General features: G+C 41.4%; 1 protein-coding gene across 3 annotated transcripts in view; it reads left to right on the top strand.

Moving 5' to 3' along the window:
• MTR (5-methyltetrahydrofolate-homocysteine methyltransferase) overlaps nt 1–27,289 on the top strand; it is a 115,464-nt gene that overhangs the window by 40,308 nt on the left and 47,867 nt on the right. For all 3 annotated transcript variants that reach the window (XM_065894925.1, XM_065894926.1, XM_065894927.1), the window contains exons 12-18: nt 506–585; nt 3,609–3,721; nt 6,929–7,069; nt 8,225–8,410; nt 22,844–23,023; nt 25,516–25,632; nt 25,946–26,086. In XM_065894925.1, the coding sequence (XP_065750997.1) occupies nt 506–585; nt 3,609–3,721; nt 6,929–7,069; nt 8,225–8,410; nt 22,844–23,023; nt 25,516–25,632; nt 25,946–26,086 (958 nt within the window). The remainder of the gene's footprint in view (nt 1–505; nt 586–3,608; nt 3,722–6,928; nt 7,070–8,224; nt 8,411–22,843; nt 23,024–25,515; nt 25,633–25,945; nt 26,087–27,289) is intronic.

Below are 27,289 nucleotides of genomic sequence, written 5' to 3'. Positions count from 1 at the left end.
AGGAGTAATAATTTTGGAGTTTCAGTGATGTATTACTCTTTACCCTCCTTACCATATATGTGTGCTTGAAAAAAACAGACCTAAAGGATTTAATTTCCTTCACTCCTGGCACCTCCTCTCCTATTTGCTTTCCTTCTCAACAATGAAGCCTGTTTTTCTTTTAAATTACCATGTGGATTTGATGGAGTTAAGGATATCTTCAGGTTTGGGAAGGGGTGGAGGAGATTTGCTATTAGCGTTTGTGCAAACCATCACATCTGTAGGTTCACATCTGTGAGCACAGAAATTGGTACAATCAGTGCACAGCAATGGGGCAGATACAGAAATGTTAAAGATTATAGATTCATTTTCTGCATTACTGAGAAAACTGAAAAGCACAGTTGCTGCTTTACATTTGGAACTAGGTATATAATTATATTAAACAGACTTAATTTCATAGGTGGAAATTAGTTTAATTGAATTTTGTTTGGATTTAATGGATATTGTGTTTTCTCTTTTAACTCAGAGAAATTGCTGAAGCTGTGAAAAACTATAAGCCTAGAGTTCCACCTGCCACTGTTTTCGAAGGCCATATGCTACTGTCTGGTAAGTCATAAAGACATGATTTTTTATGATTTCAGAAATCGTTTGTAGATTGTTAGTATGTTTAGTCTACGTGGTAGTGATATTTCTGCCACAGAACTTGTTTATTAGGTCAAAGAAGTGTACATATTTTTCTTGGTACTTAAATGAATTCTAGTAAAGGACGCTTTGGTTTTTTTTAGGGGTGAGAGCGGGAAGATACTGACTTCAGGGAAATGTGAATGAAAGCACAGGTAGTGGCCTTGGTCAAACTTATTGTGCACTGCTTTGAAAACGTACATAGGCCACAGCCTAACACCTTTAATCATCAGATTTGCTGCTAGTTCCTAAAAAATCTAGCCCAGGCTTAAGGTTTTTTAATGATGGTAGCCTCTTCCTAGAAAATTTTGTTTGCTTCTATAACATTATTGTCATGCTCTTACGTTGGCTGTGTGTTTAGGCTTTACAAAGAGTTGTGATTTTTATTATTCTGTTTTGTTCTAAATAGCCCTGTGGAGTAGGCAGCTTCCCTTTTTCAGAATGAGCTCTGATATTCACAAAAGGAACATTAGTAAAATAGATTATCATGCCAACTATTAGAAAAATAACTTTAAATTTTATATTTTTCCCATAATACTTTAATGATGTATTCTTAGATAGTATCTTTAAGCAAAAAAAAAAGAAAAAGTGTATACAGATTTTGAGAGAACCTGCAAATAGCACACATATGGAATTATGCACCCTAATAATGGAGAATTTAATGTTTCTCTAAATTGATGTATTTTTGTTCCATATGTTCTCCTAAGAAAAATGAAATAAAATGACAGTGAAATAAAAGAAAAGTGACAGCAAAAGTAATACCCACTTTTCTCACTCAGAACATATTGTATAGAATTACTCCCAGTGAGTGAAAATAAAGTTGGGTTAGAAATATGCCTCTTCAGGCTACCCTTTTTTTACTTTTATACTCTAGAAGCTGGGGTGAGATTAGAAGAAGAGGGATTTGTGATTTATGACACACTCCCTACCCTGAAAAAGTGGCTTTTGTCAGAGAAAGGTGTGGTAGGATAGTTTCTTTCAACCTTAGATCTTAAAGCTATTAATTGACTTCAGCCAAGGACTAAGTTGAAATTGTTAGCCTTTGCCAAAATGGAAACATGAAAGAACTGTTTAGTTATGATTTTTAAAGAGTTTATGTGTAAGAATGAAAGAATTCTTTCTTCTGATTTGAATTTCATGTGCTATTTCTAAATTGTTTTAAAAATCACCTTCAATCAGATTTTAAAAGAATGGCACCAAATATACTCCTTTTAATTGTTCTTTTATAAATTGCAGACTTGAGAACAATGTAAATTTTTTTTAACTTTTTAATTTATTTTTTAATTTTTGGCTGCACTGGGTCTTCGTTGCTGTGCGCAGGCTTTCTCTAGTTGCAGGGAGCGGGGACTACTTTTCGTTGAAGTGCAGTGGCTTCTCTTGCTGTGGAGCATGGGCTCTAGGTGCTCGGGCTTCAGTAGTTGCAGCACATGGGCTCAGAAGTTGTGGCTCGCGGGCTCCAGAGCGCAAGCTCAGTAGTTGTGGCGCACGGGCTTAATTGCTCTGCAGCATGTGGGATCTTCCTGGACCAGGGCTTGAACCCGTGTCCCTGCATTGGCAGGCGGATTCTTAACCACTGCGCCACCAGGGAAGTCTGAGAACAATGCAGTTTTTGTGTCAGATACTTCACATTCATAATAGATCAGAAATGCTTTGTGTGAAATGCTTTTAGGGCAACACCACAGGTTCTCTTCACCATTTAAATTCTGGCAGCCCTGCTTGTCTGCCCTGGGAACCCCAGGGTCTGACTAAGGGTCGACATGGAGGGGAGGGGCTGTGAGGATGTTACCAATGGGAAAGGAAATCACAGCCCAGACTGGAAAGTGATAGTCTTCCCAGTCCGGGAACAGAAGACCTGGAATAGTTTTGTAATTACCTATCTTCATTATTTTCCTCTCCCTCATGTCTGTTTCTTCCTCAACCAATGCTTTGGGAAAGGACTCAAAAGCCATTTCCTTTTATTAACAAGAACAGCTGGTGCTAATTTTATAAGCTTGATAACGCTTATCAATGTTACCTAGTCTCATTTTTACAGTAACATTGTGAGGCAGATACTTCTGCTGTCTCTATTTTATAAGCTTAGAGGCTCTGCGAGAAGTGCCCCAGAGTGTTCACTGAGTCGGCTATGCAGGGCTCAGACCCTAAGGCTGGCTTCCCGAGAGCCTGCTTGTAACCATCTAGGAAGACTGCTCCTAATACTGTAGATACAATGAGTAGAACAAAACCGGTTAAAGGCCTTTTCCTGTAGCGATACTGTATGCTGCATGTTGCTTTTTTACCTCAGTGTAATGTGTCCACATTAATTATCTGATATTTGCCCCTAAATCAGCCTGTAATAGTGGAGATGATATTGTCCCTTTGCAAATAAGGAAGGAGGAGCAGAAAGCCCAGGTGGCTTGCCCAGAGTCAGCCATCTCCCAGGGCTCAGCCCAGGTCCTTCCTCGTGACCCTGTTAGGCCTTGCTGGTTACTCATTCTTGGCTTCTGGATCAAAGAGACGAGATAAAGCTCTAAACACACTGTTGGTGGGATTAAGAAGGCTTGCTCCATCAGGCTTCAAGCCAATGTCTGAATGGACAGCCGTAGGGTAGTCTTTAGATTCTAACTTCATGGTTTTTGCCCCAGGCTCTTGGTTACATAAGAATATGATGATAATTTTCCCTTGTTTCTCAGAGCTGATATGATTCAGCTCTTGAGAGAAATTTGCAATTTAAAACCCTGAAATATTTCTTCTTTTGAGAGTTCTGGTTATAAACATAGAGCCTTTTGTTGTGTTTAAATATCCCTAGGGGGGATGGCCATGACCCTTTTTCCACGTTGGGTCTCCTTAGCTAGTCAGATGGGCTGTGGCACAGAAACTTCTTTTCTTTCTCATGAAAACATTTATTTTCTGTCGGTCTCATGTCGTTACATGCATTTTCAGAAAATTTTCAAAATACTTCTCCTTTCAAGGTCTAGAGCCCTTCAGGATCGGCCCGCACACCAACTTTGTTAATATTGGAGAGCGCTGTAACGTTGCAGGATCCAGGAAGTTTGCTAAACTCATCATGACAGGAAATTATGAAGTGAGTATCTAAATAAGACCCTCGAGGCATCTGCCAGGCTTTTGGCTAAGACAGCACGCAAGTGAAACAGCTCTGCCTTTGATAATCATTAGCAGAGCTGCTGGGAAGTGTGAGAAGAACGGTAGAGTGTGTTTGTAGCTGGCAGAGCTGGTGGGAGGATGAGGCTTCGAAAAGTCATAGCTGCCCTTGTCAATATTTTTCAAAAAAATTCATCCAGGGTATGAAGTGGGATGAGATGGGAGACACCCAGGTTCTAGCTATTTCTGTTAATTGTGAAATACATTTAAAAATTTGAGGATACTTTTCATTTTGACTTCTCACAAATCTTTCCAAGAAAAGGGAAGGCCAAGACAATTCCTATTCATTTCCTCATGACCACATCAGACACTGACTAATGTGGTATTATTGATTCTGTTCACTGTAAAATAAGCTAAACAAACACACAGCTTGCAAGGTAGTTTCACCATAGGATTCTTAAACTCGGTCACTGTAAGGATGAGCAAAATTTAATCCAAGTAGAGCCCACTCTAAAAATCTGGGCAAATTTTTTTTTCTTATGCAAATACAAAGTTAAAAATGGAGGAACTTGATCTGAGCTTTAATGATAGCCTTTGCAACCTTTAGGAAATAGATCTTCCAGCAACCAGTATCAAAGCAGACTTAGTTCTAATCACAAAGAAAGGGCTCATTTATCGTCCTTTATGGACTTGTTAATGACTGCTCCATGGCCTCCCTCAGCGATCTCCTCTGCAGGTAGGTCAGTAGGGCCTGGTTACCTGGTTCCTGACAGTTCCTGTCAGTTCTATTCTCTTCGTTCCCGCTGCTGCCTAGCCAGCACGTGCTGCTGCCATGGTCCTCCCGAGTTTAGAAGCTTTCACGGGGTGGCTTTTTTTGCACATGGGATAAAACCCAAACTCCTTTAGACCATCATCCACATAGACACCAAACTGCCTTCCATCCTGATCTGTCATCTGAACATTCCAGGAGGCTTGCTTCTGCCTCCAGGCCTTTGTTCCTGTTTGTTCCCTTCTGCAGTCCTGATGACCCTTCATGGTTGTTTAGGGTTCTTCAGTTGGCAGTATTTCTATTTCTGTTTTGATTCTTAAGACCATTCTGTGGCGTCCCTTTCAGCTCTCAGGTTTGATACATTTGCTACTGAGAGCAGACGGCATTTTAGGAAGAAGCAAACAGGTCGGAGTGATATCTGTCATCTGATAAGGTCTTACTATTGAATATATGCCAGTCACTGTGCTGAGCGCTATACAGCATTGCTCGTGTAATCTTTACAGACCTGTGAGTTAGGTGCTGCTATTATCCCCATTTTACAGGTGTGCAGCTGGAGGCTTGGGGGAGGTTAAACCACTCGCCTACTGTTTGACAGCAAGTGGATGAGAGACCCTAAGTCCTCCAAGCCCATACTCTTCACTGCTCTGCTGTCTTGGCTTGGAGGACACGGGAAGGAGGCCGGAAAGTAGGAGGGGGTTGGGGAGGAATGGCTCCTCACTGGATTCCAGTTCCTCATAGTTAGTGATCCCTCAAGGCTCTGTGGTTAAGGGAATGACCTGAGAGAAGGTCCAGTCCTGTCTTTGTGCCCAACTTGTACACCTTTAAACAAATCACTTCATCCCTTGGAGCCTATTTGGGTTGGACCGCTGAGCTGTGATTCTGTGGCTCTTCTGATGTAGAAAGGTCAGGCATTGGCATCTAAGTTGTGTGTCTTTTGACCTCTGGTCTAACCAGGTCGCTTGCCATCCCCCCTGTGCTCGCTCCAGTTCATTTCCCAGGGGCAGCTGAAACTGCTCCCTCTCAGGTAGCTTTCTCCACTTCAGTCCTCAGAGATCTTGCCCTTCCTGGTGTTTAGGCAGGACATTTGACTCGTACGTTGTATGGCAGTGCCCGTAGCTTTTCATGTGCTGCATCATATGCCCCCAACTAGATGAAAGCCCTTCAAGAACAGGGACTGTGACTTATACTTCTTTTTATTCTTTATGTTATTAATATTTAACATACTGCTCATAACGAAAACATTTTTTGCTGAATTTTATTGCGATCCTTTTTCTCTGTGTAACCTTGTGTCATTACGAGTGGTCTTTCCTTGTGGCCTATGCCAAAGTGTCTCATGCCTATTCTTTTACAGTGATTGCTAAAAATTTCTATTTGGTTTCTTCGGCTAAGAAAAAATTAGGACAACATCAGAATCTACAGTTGATTTTACCCCTGCTTATTTTATGACACTATGAAATGTGCTGTACCAGTCAGTTAGAAAGCCTTATTGAACATGTCTGTTTTGCCCAGTATTGTTCAAATGAGAGTGGGAGATACCTAAGACCTTTCTAGATTTCCAAATGCTTAAAATCTATTTCGGAGAATAAGCTAATACTCGTGAAATCGTGAGGAAATGATAATGTAATACACCATGTAATAATGTTTATAATAGTTAACAGATGTTTAGAGGCAGCCGTTCATTGCGGAATAAGCAGTGTTTCCCAAAGTATGTTCTCTGGAACACTGATCCTACAAGATATTCCTTAAATGACCGTAAGTGGGAAATGCTGTGTATTGTATCATGTCCTTGGAGATTTACGGTGTATAATAGTGTATCAAAGGATTTGAAAATCCTTTTAGCACAGAAGAAGTTTATTTATACGCATATTTCATGTAACTTCTATCAACAGCCTACAATGACTGCTTTGCATGTTTCGGCAAACACTGAAGAGTTAGATAAGTTTCAGACTGTTTCTCTAAGGACTTTTTTTGGAGGAGATGGGACTTCAGCTGGATCTTAAACAGTACAGGAAGGAAGGGGATTGTGTTGGAAGCAGAGGGAACATCATGTGTGACACAGAGGTGGAAACAGATTTGGCTGAGTGTGGGGTGCCGGGAGTGGGCGATGGGCGAGAAGTTCAGTTGCATGAGAAGATGGGGCAGGTCCCAGAGGGCCCGGAACACGAGGCTGAGGGCTAGAGGCTCTTTACAGGAAGAGTCGAGGTTCGCTGGGTTCTGAGGAGCGACCCGCTGTGATGGAAGCGATGTGTAAGAAAGCTTCATCTGGGATGGTTGAGAGCAGGCTCAGGGTCGGGGGTGCTGGCCAGGCAGTCTAGTGGAATCTAAAAGGACTGCCTGCTGGGGGTGGTGAAGGACTACTTTTGTCAGCCTTCTCTTAGTCACCCTCTCCCAATGCTCATTCCCCTTGAATTCCGTCCTCAGGAAGCTCTGAGCGTTGCCAAAATGCAGGTGGAAATGGGAGCCCAGGTGTTGGATATCAACATGGATGATGGCATGCTGGATGGACCAAGTGCAATGACCAGATTCTGCAACTTCATCGCTTCCGAGCCTGACATTGCCAAGGTCGTACAAAACCTTGATTTTTCAAAGGAGTTTACATGTGCTGCTCTGTCGCTCATTTAACTTTGTCACTTGTCCCTTCGTCTGTCATGTCATACACTGGTTTTCTGTTGTCCTGTGTTGAAAGCCCAGTGGTTTCTGATTGTCAGTTTTCTCACTTAATGGCAGCCTTTCGATAGAAACCAGACTTTAGAGAGCAATGTGATTTCCGTGTGGCTGTTTCCAGGGCTTCCGGAGTTGGTCACAAGGATTGACTGAGTTTCCTCTGATGTCTGGTTAGGCTAAGAACGAACTTTTCATGTCTCTGAAGGATATACTTACTGTTCTTACCGAATCATTAGTTCTCTTCCTATCACAGACAAGGGAACTCAGTTAATCCTTCCTTATTGCAGGAAGAGGAGACCTTTTTAGGTTTATCAGAGTGAGACAGACTTATAAAACAAGATTAAATCAAGGTGTTAATGTCAGCTTTTACATTTGTTCTTTAAAAGATGAAAGTTAATTTTTGTGTCCATCTTTTCAAAAATTTTAGATCGATTCTAAAAACTTTGAAAAGTCTCACTTGACTTCTCTACCATTGAATTTGTGATGAGGAGTGGTTTTTGAAGTTGGTTTTATTGTTGTTGGTGGTGTTTGAAAGACACCTCCTATAGTGCTTTAAGAGATAGGGCTGTCATTTTTTTGTTAAGCTTCATTCAGCAAATGTGTAAGTTAGAAGTCTTGTGGTAAGCAGTGAATTACATTAACCTGTCCTTCATTTGTCTTCAACTCCTCACTTAAAAGCCTCCACGGTCCTCTGGGAGTAAATATTTTGTGAATTTAAGGTGCAGAGAAGCTAAATGACTTGTTCAAAGTCTGAATCAGACGGGGAGCCCGTGAAATGACTTCAGTGCTTTCATTCTGATGTTTAGCTGTGATCTTTTGAGTTATCAGTTTCTGGCCCATGCATGGGGTCTCTTGTGAGACTGGAATTACTCCAAGTCTTTTGGGATTTAGGAACAAGGGCTTAAAATCAGATTAAAATCGTATCTCTGTCACACTACTGTTATTTGTTTCTTGTTTCCCTAAGGAAGAAAGAGGGAATATCTGGGGGTCCTTGGAAGGGGATTTGTGGTAACTTACAGTCTTTCTGTGATCACCTTACCCTTCTGACCTCAGGTGCCCTTGTGCATCGACTCTTCCAATTTTGCTGTGATTGAAGCTGGGTTAAAGTGCTGCCAGGGGAAGTGCATTGTTAACAGCATCAGCCTGAAGGAGGGAGAGGATGACTTCTTGGAGAAGGCCAGAAAGATTCAAAAGTTTGGAGCTGCTGTGGTGGTTATGGCTTTTGATGAAGAAGGACAGGTGAGTGATTTCTTTTGCTCTCGCTCCATTGTGTTACACAGGCTTAGATCAGTGGAAGAGAACTGAGTCCAGAACAAATGTGTTTACCATATATATCATATGTGTGTGTACACACACACACAGAGGCATACCTCAGAGATACCACGGATTCCATTCCAGGCCACTCTAATAAAGCAGATATCACAATAAAGTGAGTCGCATGAATTTTTTGGTTTTCCAGTGTGTGTAAAAATTATGTTTACACTATACTGTAGTCCGTTAAGTGTGCAATAGCATTATGTCTAGGAAAACAATGTACATACCTTAATGAAAAATACTTTATTGCTAAAGAATGCTGACCATCACCTGAGCCTTCAGGGAATTGTAGTAGTAACATCAAAGATCACTGACCACAGATCACCATAACAAGTAGAACAATAATGAAATATTGCGAGAATTACTAAAACGTGACACAGAGACATGAAGTGAGCAATGCTGTTGGAAAAATGGTGTCGATAGATTGATCGAGGCAGGGTGGCCTCAAAGCTTCAATTTGTAAAAATGCAGTATCTGTGAAGTGCAATAAAGGCCAGTAAAACGAGGCATGCCTGTAGATATACGTGTGTGTATGTGTGTATACACAAGTACATACACACATGTGCATACATATATATATATATATGTATACATATATATGTATATGTGTGTGTGTGTGTGTATATATATATATATATGAAAATTACATAAGACACAATAAGGTTTTTACATCAGTTGAGAAGGGAATTATTCAGTAAACGCTATTGGAATAACTGACTCTGCATTTGGAAGAAAAAGAGCCCCATTTCCCACCATATCCCAATATAAAATATACATCAATTAAAGATCTAAATGTAAAAAAAATCTAAAGAATATATGAGAAAATATTCACTGAAACTTGGGAAGCCAGAAAGAAAACTGATAGACTTATTTACCTAAAAATGTAAAACTTTGTATGACAAAAGATACGATATTATTTGCAGCATGAGTAATAGCAGTGGGTTAATATCCCTACTCTGCAAAGAGTTTCTATAAATCAGAAAGTAAAATGCCCTAATCATGTCAGTAGAAGAATGAACAAAGGAAAAGAACAAGTGATTTTTAGAAAAAGAAACACAAATAGCCAATAAACCTATGAGAAGTTACTATACTTACTAATAATTATATTATATTTCTATAAATAAAAAATGAAGCAATAATGAGATATTAGTTTCCTTTATCAAATAGAGGAAAAAAGGGGAAAAATTGAGAAATGGCAACTCCAATGTTTTCTGTGCCACAGAATCAGGGAGGGGCGATGGGAGGCTTCAAACACAGTGATTGTTTAACCTGGGTGATGGGTGTGTGGTGATTACTGTATTGTTGTTTTATAATGTTATAAATACTTTCATATCTATTCCATATTTAATTTGATTAAATATTAATTTTTAAAAATCCATACCTTATAATTCAGCCTTCTTCTGAGAATCTTTATTAGGTTGAGTATGTGTTCATATTCATTGTAGCACTGTAGTAGCAAAAAATTGAGAAGGCTCTAAATGTCCATTAATAGGGAATACTTAAATCTGCCTACATGTCATATAGAATACTGTGTAGCAGTTAGAAAGAATGAGGTGATGGAACCATGTCTAGAATATATGTATGTACATACACATATGTTTGTATATATGTGTGTGTGTCTCTCTCTCTCTCTATATGTATGTATATATATATATTTTGGCCACGCCATGTGGCATGCAGGATCTTAGTTCACCAACCAGGGATCAAACCTGTGCTCCCTGCAGGGGAAGCACAGTGTCTTAACTACTGGACCACAGGGAAGTCCCTAAAATATATTGAAAAGTAAACAAACAAACAAACAAACAAACAAGTGGCACGATCCTGGTTTTATTTAATAAAAAAGGATTTATATGAATATATGTGTGTCTGTAAACAGAGAAAAAAATTTGGTTGTTAACTGGAGGGTAGGGCTGAATTGACTTCTTATTTATATATTTGATAAATGGTGGGGTTATATGTTATTTTTCTTTTCTTTGTTTTCTCGTGTTTTTGAAGTAAAACTGTTCTTAACAGAAGTGTCTTGTTTTTTTGCAAAAGATGTATTTTCTCCATGAAAAAAATTCACATAGTCCAGAAGAGGACAAAAGAGAGTTAATTTTGATAACAAACATGTATTGAACCTTTAGTTGCACCAAGCAAGCACACTCACATGTTAAATCAGTTTTTCTTCCCAACATATAAATGTTGGGTATATATTATTATTTTTGTATTTCATGTGAGTAAGCCAAAGCACAAAGACTTTACTTGACTGTTGTCACACAGGTAGCGAGCAGTCATGCTCGGATTCAAACCCAGGAAATCTGGGTCTGTGCTAAATGGTTGGGTGAAAGAATCCAGGGTGAGGCTGTCAGGGAACAGTTGGCTATTATAGAGAAGGTGGTCTTGAAAAGCCCCTCTGACGGGGAGATGTTTGAAAACCTGAATAAAATGAGAAAGCCATGTGGCCATTTAGGGGAAGAGAAGAGGTTCTAGAAAATTGAAGATTTTGTATGAACTGCTGTTCTTTAACTCTTGCCCTGACTCAACAAAATGTTGACGTCTTCCAGTCTTAGTAAATATGGATTATAACTCCATCTTTTATGGTTGCATTATATTCCAGTATGTATGTTTTACTTAGTCTATTATTGCATAAAATTGCGATTGTTTCTAAAATTTTAGTAGGATGAACAGTGGCCAGTGAATATAGTAATTCGTGCAGCCGTTTTCCTCTTGTAGAGTGATTTTCTTAGTTCATAGAAGTGGTCAAAGGCTGGGTCAAAGGGTGTACACATTTGACATTTTAGCACACATCGTTAAATTGTCCTTCTGAAAAGTTGTATCTAGTCATCTTCCGCTACTAGTTCAGTGTGGTAAGACCGTTTGACATAATTTTTATTTTTACCAAAGGTGTGTATGCAGATAGTGAAAGAGACAAATAGTTCTTTTCATGAAAAACAGAAGCCTTAAGCCTCCAGGTCCCCAGAGGCAACCACTTACAAGTTAGCTGATTCTTGTATCATTTACCTCCTTAACTTCAAATTACAGTTTTAGTTATTATTTGTTGTCTTTCTATACTGGCTAAGGATTTGACTTTTTCTCCATCTTCTACTCCCCACTCCACACATCTTTACTTTTAATCCCCCCATCCTTCCAATATAGTTAATTTCAGTTGTAACTATTTTTGGCACTTACATTAAGCTGTGTAAAAGCTGAGCCATGTAGTATACCATGATTCCTTTTCCTTTCCTGCACCCTCTTTCTTTTCTATGAAGTTAATACCTATCTTTGCATTTGCTTTGCTTCTTATGTATTTTCAGACTGTTCCCTAGTTGTGTAAATGTCCAATATCCAGTGTATCCAAAGACACTAAGTAGACTGTTGTTTTAATTTCTTGAAGAATTATCTCTCCAAGTCTTCTGACATAATCTGGAAAGGTTGCTCAGTGGGCCAACTGCACAGCTGTCACTGCAAGATATCCCTCCCCATCATGTGGACAGTTCTTCTCACCTCTGTCTTAGGTGTTTAGATCTCATAATTTCCTCATTCTTGGTTTAATCTCTCATTTAGTGAACTGTATCCTCTGGTTAGCTTCTTATGAAAGAAGGCATGGCAGTAAATGTTTTTGAAACCTTTCATGTCTGAAAACGGCTTTATTCTACTTTTATACTTAATTAACAATTGTGTGGGTATGGGAGTACAAGCTTTAAATTATTTTCTCTATGATTTGAACTCATTGATCCATTGTCTTCTAGTTTCCATTGGTATTGGTAAGAAGTCCAGTGCTATTCTAACCCTTGATTCTTTTTGTGAAACCTATTTATTGTCTCATTTTCTGGATGCTTCTTTGATCTTCTGTGTCCATGGTATTCTGAAATCTAGTGATTATGAGCCATTCCTTGTGCTGGGCACTCAGTAGGCCTTGTCAGTCAGGAAACTTACAGCTGCAGTTGCAGGAAGTTTCCTTGAATTGTTTATCCTCTCTTGGCCTGTGTATTATTCAGAAACTGGATGTTTTAGAAAGATTGCCTAATTTTCTTATCTTTTCCCTCCTGTTTTTCAGTGCTGACATTTTGTTCTACTCTGTGTGAGATTTCTGCATCTGTGTTTATGTCTTCTTTTTCCAGGAGCTCTTTTTTGTTACCTAAATGTTCTTTTTCAAATTTATATAGCAACCTGTTATTGTTTAATGGAGGCAGATGTCTTCTCAAATTCCTTCAAATATATCTTGAGCACCTAGTATGTGCCAGGCCCTGAGGAGATAGCAGGGGAAAAACCTAGTCCCTGCCCTTGTGCAGTTTATGTTCTTAGGGGGCAAAGGGAATAAGAAATGAAAAAACATAAAGATACACACACACAAACCCCTGCATGGTACTGAATACACTGAAGGGATATGGAAGGGCTAAGGGTGATAGGAGTACCAGGATGAGGGTGGGGGATGCTCTTTTATATAGGATGGTTTGGGATGGAACAGGGGGGAGAAGAGGAGATTGAGAAGTTCTGAGGTTAAAAAGGCAGCTGCGGGCTTCCCTGGTGGCGCAGTGGTTAAGAATCTGCCTGCCAATGCAGGGGACACAGGTTCAATCCCTGGTCCGGGAAGATCCCACATGCCGCAGAGCAACTTAGCCCGTGTGCTGCAACTACTGAGCCTGTGCTCTAGAGCCCGTGAGCCACAACTACTGAGCCCACATGCCACAACTACTGAAGCCCACGCGCCTAGAGCCTGTGCTCTGCAACAAGAGAAGCCACCGCAGTGAGAAGCCTGTGCACCGCAACAAAGAGTAGTCCCCGCTCGCTGCAACTAGAGAAAGCCCGCGCAGCAACAAAGACCCAACGCAGCCAAAAAAAAAAAAAACAAAAGGCAGCCACCAAATCGTGAAGGGCCTTGGAGACCACTGTTAACACTTTGGCTCTTCCTGTGAGTGAGCTGGGAAGCCACTGAAGGGTTTTGAGCAGAGGAGCGAACATGGTCCGATTTATGTTTCAAAACCACTCTGGTTCTTCGGGGAGAATGGTCTGCGGGGACCAAGCAGAGCCACTGGAGGTTGTTGCTGTAGCGCAGATGAGGGATGATGGTGGCCGGGACCAAGGCGGGAGCAACAGAAGATGTGAGGAGTCATCCATTTCTAGATGTGTCTTTAAGGTAGAGCCAGTAGGATTTGCCTTGCGTTGGTTGTGAGCCGTGAAAGGAGGAGGAGTCACAGATAATATTCAGCTTTTCAGCCTGGGCCTTGAGGTAGGAGGGCAGTGAGCAGCCGATCTGGGACGGGCTGAGGAGAAGTTCCGGTTGGGATGGGCTGAGGAGAAGTTCCGCTTTGGCTGTGTGTTTCCAGTGGTGTGCTCAGGATGTGGTTGTGGAGATGAGTGCGGGCTTCATGGGCAAAGTCTGGCTTGAAGATAGGATTGCCTGACTTGGAAATTATTCCTTCCTAGATGATATTTAAAGCAGTGAGACTGACTTCACCAAAGGAATGACAGTAGAGAAGAGGCCCTAGGACTAAGCGAGTCTTCGAGCCACAGTGCTTCGTGGTCAGGGAGAAGAGGAGACGCCATCAGAAGCACTTGGGAAGGAGCGGCCTGTTTGGTAGGAGAGGAACCAGAGGGGAGAGTTCACCTGGAAGCCATATGAAAAGAAAACTTCTGGAAGGGCATGACGAGCTATTTTAAAGAGCTGTGGGTAGATCAGGGAGGAGGAGATCAAGAATTTGCCCTTGGATTTAGAAATGGGGTAGTTTATGATCTTGCTGTGCTGTTTCCAAGGAGATGAAAGCTTAATCGCAGTGGGTTCAAGAGAGAATTGGGGGCAGCAGGTATAAACCATTTTGGGGGAGTTTTGCCAGAAAGGGGAACAGAAATAGGGTAGAAACCAGAGATGGATATGAGGTTAAGAAAGGGTGTGTGTGTGTGTGTGTGTGTGTGTGTGTGTGTGTGTGTGTGTGTGAAGACAGATGATGTGACAGTATGTGTTTGTAAGCTGGTGGGAGTGACCTGGTAGAGAGAAGGGGAGGAATTGGTGCGCAGGAGAAAGGGGGCACTTGCTCAGTCCATGACCTTGTGGGTCGAGGGGCTGGCAGCCAGTGTGCAGGGGGCGGGGCAGCGCAGCAGGCAGGGCTGGGAGTGCTGGGGGTGGGGGGTGGTTTGACTGCTTCTATTTTCTCAGCGAAGCAGGAGGCAAGGTCAGCCCTGAGAATGAGAATGGCATGTTGTTTGCTTCGTGTACTGGTGCTTTACCAGAAGTGTGAAGCAGAAGCACTGCCATGGGGAAGGGTGGTCACTGCCTGTGCTGTTAAAACACATACACACCCCTGGGCTCCACCCCTGAGTTTCTGACTCATGTGGTCTGGGGTGAGACCTGGCTTCGGTAATTTTAAAGCCTTAGACGTGATTCTCCTGTATACTCTGGCTGAAAACCACCAGCAGAGTTTATCTCATTTAGTCCTCGTAGTAACCATGTGGGGTAGCTGTCGCCCCATTTTACAGTGAGCCAAGGTCAAATGGCTAGGACGTAATGGAGCCCTGGTCTGCCTAGTTTGAAGACTGATGCATGCTTCCAAATCCTGTGTTATCTCCCCTGCAGAGTGCTTGATCTTGGCTGAGAACAAGCTTTCCCAATTTAGATTTGAATGAGTCCACAAATAAAAAGCAAATGTAGGGGAAATTTTTTAACTTGCTAGTTATGAGAGAAACACACATTAGAGCAATATTAAAGTGACATTTTGTGCTTATTAAGTTAGCAAAAGTAAACTTTAAAATGATCAAGATCTGTGCTGGTACAGCAGTGGTAAACAGAAGGCCTCATTCATTGTAAAGTATAGTAAAAACTGAGACAGTCCTTTTGAAAGACCCCATAATGCCTATCGAGAGACATGAAAATGTTCATACCCTTTGAGGTAATGATCTCATTTCTGGGAAAGTATCCCAATAAAAACATTCAGCAGCATAAGAATTCTATATATGCCAAGGTTTTTCACCAGCTTTTTATTGAAGATAAAACAACCTAAATGCCCAACTGGAGAGAAAGTGATAACTTAGGTTATCATTCTGTTGTAATATTATCCAGAGTATTTCAATATTAATTATGAAGATTATGGAGCAGCATGACAGTGCTTACAAGATATAAATAAAAAAATTAAAAACCAGTAGTTATATAGACACTGTGTATGCAACTACATAAAAAACCACATTTGATAAAGATTGGAGGAGAATGCTACTAAGGAGAATAGCTGTTAGAGTAAAGGTGGTGGGATTAAAGGTCCCTTTTCAAAAACTGCTTTTCCTGATTAAAAGTAATTTTTCTATATAATTATAGACCTACATATGCTCGTTGAAGGATTGTAGTATTGAAAATTATAAAGAACAAAGTAAAAAACTCATATACTTGAATAGTTCAGAAATCAGCAATACAGATATTTTGATGCAAAGGCATTTCTTCTATTAATTGAGTTCGTAACACCTTTGAGTGTAACAATCAGGTAAGAACCAAGATTTGCTTTGCTTGGATGACACCACTGGTTATAAGGAGAAAACAGCTCTCTTAAATGGAAAACCACTGTTGCAACTAAACAAAGCAGAGGAACATACAACGTGCTTATGTTCCAGTACATGGCGACTGTCTTTGCTTTATGTTTGTGAACCAGAGTGCAATGAAAACTGCAAGGTCAAGGCCAGATGTGACAGGGAGGACTGGCCCTGAGCCTTCTGGATTAGAAGGCATATAAGGAAGCACTTCTGTGTTTTTTGTTGATGTTAGTAGTTTTGATCAGCTGTTACTTTTGACTCTAAATAACAACAACAACTATATATATATATATATATATATATATAATATATAATAATATATAAAATATGAAGAACACTTTCATTATTGAAATTTCTATGGGAAAAGTTATTACTACTCACCTCTAGATTTAATTCTCCTTTTATAATTGAAGTGATTATTTTTATGGCAATTTTTGCTAATGTAAGTTTTCTTAGAAATACAGTTATCACATGGTAGAATAGACTATTTTTGTTTGCACGTGTGTAAACTATGTAAAAGAATAATCAATATCATCCTATAAAAGATCCATTATATTCAGCACAGTTTCCTATGTTAAAGTGATTTGAACATAATATTCTAATTTATGGAGAAATAAAATTCCATTAGGATATTGATTAAAATGTAATAAATCCTAACCTAGAAAATAATGAGGAATTGGTATCTGGGAGACATTCAGGAACATGATATATCTTTCTGGTTACTATTCAATCAAGTTTTATAGTTTTTCTTAAATAAGAAACCTCAAGAACATTCCTAAGTATTTGTGTTGTTTTGTTGTTGTGATTTTGGCTTTTTTTTCCTTGGTAGTAATTTTTTAGAGTTTTATTACATAACATCTTCTTTTTAAAATTTAGATAAATTGACACTGTTTTCGAGTTGAATATCTTATATTTTCCAGTAGGTTATGCACCATAGTATGATAAACACATAGTTGTAGGAAACCAAAATCAATAGTTTGCCCTTTATTTTTTTCCTTGGTGAAGGTAGTTGACCCACGCCTAGGAGTTGGTTCTCAGAGTTTCTGCTCTAACGCTCTCCCAGCTTTGTTAAAATCTGACGTATATTTCTGCATTTCAGGGGCCTCCTTTTTAGTGGCTATAGAGAGGTCACCCCTCTCTGGTTAAGATGCCATGATTGAGTATTTATCTCCTTGGACCTTTCTTTATAAGATAGTTATATTTTAAATTCTCTCTTTGTAAAAAGGAGATTTGTCCAGATTGCCTTCAGAGGTAGGAGTTTGTGGTAGGGATATGAGGAACATAGGCCTCTGAGCCACGCCTGGTCTTAAGACGTCCATGCCTGAGGTGTTCAGTTGTCCTACAGGAATAACAGCACAGCATACAGTAGGCATACCTCCTACGCTGAGGGTCCCCGCTCCCTGGCATGTGCCTGGCACCCCTCGCTGTGAGAGAGATTTGAGTGGGTTCATTTGCCCCTGCTGGGATGTGGCGTTGCTTCATCCAGGCCTTAGTATTTGGCTTTGCAGAGTAGGATTTTCCAGCCAACAGCCCCTCTCTGCAGGTTGTAGAGAAAAGCCATGAGCACCTGCTGGCTCATGATAATGACCTTGCAGATGAGTCTGGTTTCTGGTCTCCTCACCTGCTGTATCCCCTGTGGTTCCTCTAAACCAGTAGTTCTCAAGTTGGGGGGGGGGTGATTTTGCCACCCCAGGGGACATTTGGCGATGTCTAGACAGATTTTTTATTGTCATGACTGGGTTGTTGGGAGGGGATGTGCTCCGTCATCTAGTGGGAGCGGGCAGCGATGCTGCTGAAAGCTCTCCAATGCATAGGGCGGCCCCCGCAGCAAAGAATGCTCTGGTCCAGATTGTCAACAGTATCAAGGTTGAGTAACCCAATTCTTAACCCAGGGCAGCTTCTTTTCTGCTACCCGTTTTTCTCTCTGATGTTGTCTGGCTGATGGGGAAAGGACAAATATGGTTTTCGTATTTTAATCCTCTGTGCCAAGCCTTGGGCTCTGGGCACTGAGGATAAATAATGGTTAGCAGAAGGCCCAGCTCCTTGCAAGATTCAGTGCCTTTTAGAGGTTTTGGTGAAAGTGGAAGAAAGACCTGATGAAGCAGGGAAAATCTAGCATGGTGGGATTCCAGAAAGATCTGAAGGGCAGGGAAAGAGTTCATAGTTAAAGCTCGATTGTTAAAAGGAAGGCAAAACTAGATAGGTTATGGGTCTTTTCTAAATATTTTTGGGTATTGGTTTTTTTTTTTTTTTTTTTTTTCCGGTACGCGGGCCTCTCACTGCTGTGGCCTCTCCCGTTGCGGAGCACAGGCTCTGGACGTGCAGGCTCAGCGGCCATGGCTCACGGGCCGAGCCGCTCCGCGGCATGTGGGATCCTCCCGGACCGGGGCACGAACCCGTGTCCCCTGCATCGGCAGGCGGACTCCCAACCACTGCACCACCAGGGAAGCCCCTGGGTATTGGTTTTAAATACATCTCTGGATAGTAGGTCAGTCTTTTTCTTTGCTCTTCCTATGAGCTGTCTCTTTCTACTGTATCCCCTTCCTAGCTCTCCCTTTGAATGTACTAAAGCCGACCAATCCTCCACTCTATCCAGGGATCGATAAACATATTAAGAATTTCCTTCTCTTTCCTCCCTTTCACCCCGCACAGAATTTGCATCCTTTCCTAGAAGGTGACATTTAAAACAACTTGACTTCTTTAAAGAGTTCAGGAGTTTTCAGTGTGGTGGCACCTGCAGTTTCTAGATTGCAACTGACACCCCTTTTTCCTCACCAGCTCGCCTCTCGGTGTCGATTCCACGTCTGAAATCCTATCCATTTCCTCTATAATCCTGAGTTCCTGGCATCCACATTCTGCCTTAAATGTGAGTTCTGCCAGGGGCACAGCCTCCGTTCTTTCAGGAGAAGGGTGAGCCAGGAGGCGTTCCAAGGTGACGTTGCGTCTCCTGCAACCCCAGCTCAGTGCTCTGCCCTGTCCTTCATCCCATCCATGCCTCACTTCTCTCCGCAGGCCTGCGGCTTCTGCCGGCCTCTGGGTGTCCTAACCTTCAGCTGCTTACTCCCACACGTTTACCCCAGTAGGGAAGTCACTCCAAGGATTTCTGAACCAATCCCTTGCCCTGAGTGATTTTAAGCCAACGGGTCTCTTGTCCTGTATTTTCCCTTGGAAACTTCCCTTCTTCAGCTTTTTTCTTTCTGACTTGTCGGTGCCTTTCTGATGGTGGCACACACGTCCCTTTCCGTCACTTCCGTTTTGAACTCTGCTGTGTTCCGTGGCCCACTTTAAGCTGGTTCAGTCAAGTTTGAAACCTTTAACTTGCCTCTGAAGTTGGTCCCGTTCCTTCTCTGTTCTTGTCAGGGTGCATTTTCACAGAACCTAGGTGTCTTTGATCCTTTTTCTTTCTTTCTCATAGTATCAGCCTCGATAACTAAATCAAAAATTGTTTTATGCTTATCTCATTTTTCCCTAAGTGTCTGATAATCTAGCAAAACCTGAGCAGTGGATTTCTTAACTGAAGCCTCCTACCTACTGATGGCTGTCTAGCTTTACTACAGCTTAAGAATAAACCTGATAAATCATAAAATCATAAAAGATATTTATTCCTCCTTCTTGGCCCTTAGATTTGCAGTATTTTCACTGAGGTTTCTTCTACCTCAGCCTGAGAAGGTGCATCTCACTCTTTAGTGGTTCTCACCTGGGCTGTATGTTAGTATCGCTAAGGGGCTCTTTAAAAATACTGTTGCTTAGGTCTCATCTCAGGATTCTGATTGAACTGGTCTTGAGTGAGGTTCAGGTATTAGTATTAGAAAACGAAAATCCCTCCGGGTTATTAAAACATGCCACCAGAGTTGAGAGCTTCTGCATCTTTGAAATCCTCAAGCCTTGAAGCTTATTAGTATGTTTATCTCACAGCCCTGGCTGAGGAACAGGACAAAGAGAACCTTGGAGAATCTAACATGATATGCTCCTGGCAAAGACCTGTCCATTGAAACTCTGTGCATTCTGAGATTTGCTTGTTTATTCAACAGACAGTAGCTGCTTGTCTACTAATGTGGCAGGTAGTGTACTAGGTGCTGGGAGAACAATTTGACAGGGGCCTCATCCTTGCAGAGCTGATAGTTGATGCTTCAGTTCTGACCTAGAAATGAATTCCTGTCCTGTGAGATGTCATTCATGGCTCAGAGAAAGAAAGGACCAGGACCTACCAACCAAACTAGGTGATGAAGAAATGCTAACAGCACTGGTAACCCCAAACCCCCGTGCCTTTTCTCTTAGTGAGCTTAGCTGGGCCATGAACCTAGAACCTAGAACTCTGGCTCTCTGTGAAGGGGGAAATAAAGTCCAAGACTAAAGGTGACCCTGGGTGACCTGCTCTTGACCACTTTCTTCTGGGCCCACATCTTGATCTTAACCTTATCACTAACTGAAGGAAGAAGTAAGAAGTTTGTTGAAGACATTCAGTTAAGGAAGATGAGAGCCTGCCACCTTCCCTGAAGCCTGGAGCAGTGGGGCTGCAGAGCCTGCTCCTTGTGGTCCTTTCCCTGGGCCCCTTGGTCTGCTAAGTTGTGGGAGCACATCCCCAGCAGGAGGTGAACTCTAACCCCAGCAGCTGCAGGAAGCAGGGATAGATTAGACATCACGGAGAACAGTTGAAAAAGAACACCAAAGTAGGTGAGCAATCAGAAGCCTAGATCTGAGTGAGTTCTTTTTATAATTCCCCCGCCAAGCCTTTCTCTGGAGGCTGGGGCCTCACTGAATGTCCTTGAACTACAGCAGTATCTGCACCTCTCATCCCTGCGGTTGCCTGAGAGCTCCCTCTAGAGGTCAGGATGTGTGTGATCAGCAGCTTATTTACCATACTTCATGTTCACATCTGGTCAAGGGTATCCTCCCTCCCAAGTAGTCAGCCTGGAAGATTCAACACTTAATTCAGTGGGGTTGGACAATTTTCAAGAACATTTTGCACATTTATTCAGAACTGTATGTGACTTATTTTTTTGGAACCACTGTAGTGATAGCAAGTATTCATTTTTCTTCAGAGCAGATTTGTTTTTTTTCTACAAACAGAAATTATTCAGCATGAAATTTGTTGAATAAGCCTCGCATTGAGGTTGTAAATTTGACCTGAAGACAGTTTCCATGACCAAGTTCAGAAATGCCTTGAGTCAGGGCTTCCCTGGGGGCGCAGTGGATAAGAATCCACCTGCTGATGCAGGGGACATGGGTTGGATCCCTGGTCCGGGAAGATCCCACATGCTGTGGAGCAACTAAGCCTGTGTGCCACAACTACTGAGCCTGTGCTCTAGAGCCCACGAGCCACAACTACTGAGCCCACGAGCCACAACTGCTGAGCCCGCATGCCACAACTACTGAAGCCTGCATGCCACAACTACTGAAGCCTGCACACCTAGAGCCTGTGCTCTGCAACAAGAGAAGCCACCACAATAAGAAGCCCGTGCACTGCAAGGAAGAGTAGCCCCTGCTTGCCACAACTAGAGAAAGCCCATGCACAGCAACGAAGACCCAACGCAGCCAAAAATAAATAAATAAATAAATAATAAAAAGAAATGCCCTGAGATAAAGTCTCATTCATTCATTCATTCAACAGTAATATTGAGCACATCCTCTGGCAGGCACTGCCCTAGGCTTTGGGGATACAGCAAGACTGATTCTAGCTCATGATGACAAATTAATAATAAATAATAAAACAAAAAATAATAAACAAGTTGCCAAATAAATATATTTTCTAGAAGGAGAGATACCATGAAAAAGAGTGGAGGTTGCAAGAGGGGTGGCAGGGGCCTGGTTTAGAGATGTTGATTAAGGAAGGCTTCTCTGAAAAGGGGACATTTGGGTGGAGACCTGAGTGATGCAAAGCACAAAGCCATGTCACAGTGTGTCCTGGGCAGTGGCAGCAATGAATAGAAAGGTTCTGAGGGAGGACAAGCTTGGTGGGTTTCAGGAACATCAAGGGAGCAGTGTGGGGAGAGTGGAGTAGATGAGGGGGCAATGATAGGAAACAGAATTGGAGGCATGGGACCTGATTCTAAGGATATTGGGAAGCAACAGGAGGACTGGGATTTGCTGGAGTCAGTGCTTGGCTTTCTAGGGTCACTGTTTTGAAAAGTAATATTAATTTATATTTATGACTTGAGGCACAAGTTAGTTAGCTAATGTTATAGTGGGTGGGGTTGGAGGTGGGGAATAAATAAACATCTTTGAATCTGTGTAGACTGTTACTGCAGGAAGGTCCAAGAAAGCCTGGGTGATGGGTTAGGACACTGCAGGCAGGTCCAGGAGAGAAAGGGCACGTATTTTTAAATTTATTCTTTAGTAGTATTTGAATTTTTATCATATGTGTGTTTTTGTTTTTTTGCGGTATATGGGCCTCTCACTCTTGTGGCCTCTCCAGTTGCGGAGCACAGGCTCCGGACGCGCAGGCTCAGCAGCCATGGCTCACGGGCCCAGCCGCTCCGTGGCATGTGGGATCTTCCCGGACAGGGGCACGAACCCGTGTCCCCTGCATCGGCAGGCAGACCCTCAACCACTGTGCCAGCAGGGAAGCCCCCCATATGTGTGTATTTTTAAGCAGCCTGTTTATTAGCATACCATACGTGTATGTAAGATTTGATCTTTGCAGAAGTAGTGTAGCTGTTGTGTTGACGAAAACACAAAGGGACTTTAAACCAATTCCTCCTTGGAGGTAATTTGATAAACATTGAGAGGCTGCTTGGCATTTGGATTTCTATGAAATCCAAGCATTGATACTTAAGCGCTTTCAACAAGTGAATTGTCCTTCTGTTTTCATGGATAACACCTCATTTTTCTATTTCAAATTACATCTTTTACTCCTTTCCCCAGGCAACAGAAACAGACACCAAAATCAGAGTGTGCACCCGGGCCTACCATCTCCTTTTGAAAAAACTGGCCTTCAATCCAAATGACATCATCTTTGACCCTAATATCCTCACTATTGGTACTGGGATGGAAGAACACAACTTGTATGCTGTTAATTTTATCAATGCAACAAAAGTCATTAAAGTGAGTATGAGTATTTTTCTCCTTTCTACCCAAGACATTGCTTAGATTTATCACATGGCTCCAGTGAATAGTTTGAGCTAACATATATTTATTGGCAAGGAATATTGACATTCTTATTCTTAGGTAGTAAATTGGTTTTCTGAAATTTAGGGGCTTTTATTGTTTTTCTTTTATATGTTATTTTATACTGTGAAGTAAAACACACATACTGGGAAATATAGAAAAAAATAATAGAGTATGATAAATAATTAATTATGAAGCATATAATAGCTTTCACTTTGACTTGCGTCCTGAAATGGAGCATGGGTAGTGCCCCCATGGCTCTCCCTTTCTCATTACACCCTCATTCTGAATTTTATGCGTGTTTCAACAGGCTGAGTTTTATGATTCTACTTTGTTGCTTTTCTTTAAAATTTTGTCACTTCTGTATACACAGTCAATCTGAATTATCCATGGATTTTGTATCTGCAAATTCACCTACTCACTAAAATTTATTTGTGACCCCCAAATCAATGCTGACGGCGCTTCTGCATCATTCACAGGCATGCATGTGCAGAGTGGTGAGAGAGCTAAGTGCCTGACCTACGTGTTCAGATGAGTCAACAGGGTTGAACCTCTTGGTTCAGCCCTCATTCCGTAAACAAGTGCCCTTTTCATGGTCTGTTTAGTGCCATGTTTTTCACATTTTTGAGCTTTTTCTTGGTGATTGATTTCTGTATTTAAATGGCTCCCACGCATTGTGCTGAAGTGTTATTTAGTGTTCCTATGTGCAAGAAGGCTGTTATGTGCCTTATGGAGAAAATATGCGTGTTAGATGAATTTTGTTGAGACACGAGTTGTGGTGCTGTTGGCTGTGAGCTCAGTGGTAGGCAATCAACAATATATACTAAACAAGATGTCTTTAAATGGAAACACATATAAAGGGTTATATGTTGATCAGTGATGATAATTTTGGGACCAGAGGTTCACGAACCTAACCCTGCATTTCCCATTGGAGCAGTGGTTTTTTTCCCCAATTTGCAGTGTTCGCAGTGACTTCATAGAACATAACTATCACAAATAATGAGAATTAACTGTATAAACAGTATAGTTTTGCCTGTTTTTGAGCTTTAAGATTCTAATGCCTTTTTTCCTCACCCAGTCTCATTTTAACGATTCACCTGTGTTGTTGTAGCTGTACCTTGTCATTTTGATTAATGTATAATATTCCATCATATACCTGTTTCATAATTAACTGTTCTGCTGTTGATAGACATTTGGTTTTCTTTTTTTTTTTTAAATGTTTTATTTTTGGCTGTGTTGGGTCTTCGTTGCTGCCTGCGGGTTTTTCTCTAGTTGCGGAGAGCAGGGGCTACTCTTCCTTGCAAGTGTGCGGGCTTCTCATTGTGGTGGCTTCTCTTGTTTCAGAGCATGGGCTTTAGGCACGCAGGCTTCAGTAGTTGCAGTGCATGGGCTCATAGTTGTGGCTCACAGGATCTAGAGTGCAGGCTCAGTAGTTGTGGCGCACGGGCTTAGTTGCTCCGTGGCACGTGGGATCTTCCTGGACCAGGGCTCGAACCCATATCCCCTGCATTGGCATGTGGGTTCTTAACCACTTACCCATCAGGGAAGTCCCTAGATGTTTGGTTTGTTTCCAATTTGGGTATGTTATGAGCAAGGCTGCTGTGAGCGTTCTTGTATATATCTCTTGCATGAGCTTCCCTATAAAATATACCCAGAAGTGGAAGGGTTGGGTCACAGTAGCAGACAGTGACCAGCTCTCTCCCAAAATGCTTGAGCAAGTTTGTAAGAGTTCCTGTTGTTCCACACACATACTAATGCTTGATATGTCATAAGGTGTGGTGGGAACCTCAATTTCCTTTTGCCCTTTTAAACTTAGTCAAGTTTATAGTGAACCTGGGAGTTTGTTCATTTAGGCAGTGGAAGCCTTCTAGTAGCTTGTGCCTTCTGTGAATGACCAACTACTCTGTTTGTTCTCTCTGTCTGTCTGTCTCTCTGTTATCTGTCTCTGTTTCTTTCTTTTTCTGTTATTTATCCAGCAAAGTTTTTTTCTTTTTAGCTGTGCAGTGTGGCATGCAGGATCTTAGTTCCCCAACCAGGGATCGAACCCATGCCCCCTGCAGTGGAAGCGCAGAGTCTTAACCACTGGACTGCCAGGGAAGTCCCTCTCCAGCAAATATTTTATGACATACTCACCATGTATTGTGGCCCTATCATGGTCCCTGTAGAAGTATACAGAGATAAAGCAGAATTTTTTATTTTCCCTTAGGGAGATTAGAGTCTAGTAGGAAAAACTATGAAGCACTGCCTTTGTGATGTCCTGATATGCTAGGTGTGGTCTACATCTAGCTAAAAGAAGCTCTGAATTACTTTGAACTCTATATGTTTGGTTTTTTTTTTAACTTTCCACTGTTATAAATAAAGCTTAAGGGATGTGATGGCTGCTTTTGGCAAAGTAGGGAAATCTTTTCATATTTAAAAATTTTTTCCAGGAAACGTTACCTGGAGCCAAAGTAAGTGGAGGTCTTTCCAACTTGTCCTTTTCATTCCGAGGAATGGAAGCCATTCGAGAAGCAATGCATGGGGTTTTCCTTTACCATGCAATCAAGGTATAGTGGAACACCTGTTTACCTTTTGACACCAACTTGTACTTAGGGCAGGGGTTTACAGACTTCAGCCCACAAACTAACTCTGCTCTGCTTTATTCACAGAGTTCTGTGAATACAGTTTTATTAGAACAAAGTCACATACTCTCACTCGTATCCTGTCTATGGATGCTTTTTTGCTACAGCAGCAGAGCTGAGTGGTTGCGACAGAAGCTATGGCCTACAGTATTTTCTGTCTGGTTCTTCACAGAAAGAGTCGCTGACTCCGATTTAGAGTATCCCTAGAAATCCTCATTTTTCTTTTTATTGCCCTTAGTTTGGTATGGACATGGGGATAGTGAATGCTGGAAACCTTCCTGTGTATGATGACATCCACAAGGAACTTCTACAGCTCTGTGAGGACCTCATCTGGAACAGAGACCCTGAGGCCACCGAGAAGCTCTTGCACTACGCCCAGGTAGGGAGAGGTGTTCCGATGGATGGCTTTTCCTATCTTTGAATCTTTCATTCACTTAGTGTTATTAGACCTTCATTGTAGAATAGAAGCAAGGATCCAGCCATGTCTTTGAATCATTGAAGGTTTCTACAGAGAGTTCTAGAGAAGGTGTTTTCATTAGGGCAAGGAAGGAGAAGCAGGCCTTACCTATCTGCTTCAGTATTCTTAATTTATATTTCTTTAAGTTTATTTTAAAATGTAAAATTAATTTTTCTCATACCAAAGTAATACATATTAACTCTAGAAAATGTACAAAATACTGGTAAGCAAAAGAAGAAAATAAAAATTACTCATAATCCTACTACCCATTTTTAACCACTGTTGAGATTTTGTTACAACCTTCTAGTCATGGTTTTGGTTTTTTTCAATACGAATATGTGCTAATAGGTGTGTCCACACACACACACACACACACACACACACACGTACACGCACACTCACACACATTTTTTATAAAAATGTTAACTATATTCTCAGTGCTTTTTTGATAACCTGTTTGTTTAGCAGTATACTGGGAACATCTTTCCATTTTATTGGGTATTTTTCTACCTCATAATGTAAATTGGCTACTTTGGACATTTCCTTGTTTGGCTGTGTGATTACCTGGTTCCCATTGTTATAGCTTTATATTTGTATTTATACCTGTTTATATTAGGATCTAGTCCAATTGTGGCACAGTTCTACAGTTCAGGGCTTGAGGTCTGTACACATTTGATCTATAGACATGAGAATAATTTTAGTTAATCCAAAAATCAGTTCCTTGTTTCCGTTTATTATGTGTTCGGCAGTGCTAGGTGTATTAAGTATCTATTATGGGTGCTGCTTCCTAGAACTCAGTTTAAGGAAAGATGAGATCTTTACCTCAAGAAAACTTACTTTTTAATTTATTTCAGAAAGTGATAGCAAGGGAAGACATTTTTCTCACAAAGCCCGTTGGGAAAGTGGTAGAATGCTTTTGTGTGTGTTGCCACCTGTGTTAATGTTTTCCATGTTAAAATCTGAATTCATCTCTGGCAGAACTGCTAACTTTTCCTCTTCCTTCGAAGAGTACTGAAATGTTCTGGAAGAAGGATAGGACAATTTAGGATTAACTGCATCCTTGATTTATCAGCCTCACGGGAGACAAGATTTAGATTTATGAAACCGCTCATATTAGCCTTAGGT

The sequence above is a fragment of the Phocoena phocoena genome, chromosome 16, assembly GCF_963924675.1.
Source record: "Phocoena phocoena chromosome 16, mPhoPho1.1, whole genome shotgun sequence".
Taxonomy (NCBI): domain Eukaryota; kingdom Metazoa; phylum Chordata; class Mammalia; order Artiodactyla; family Phocoenidae; genus Phocoena; species Phocoena phocoena.
The sequence above is the reverse complement of the archived record's forward strand: the minus strand, read 5'-3'. Positions and strand labels throughout refer to the sequence as shown.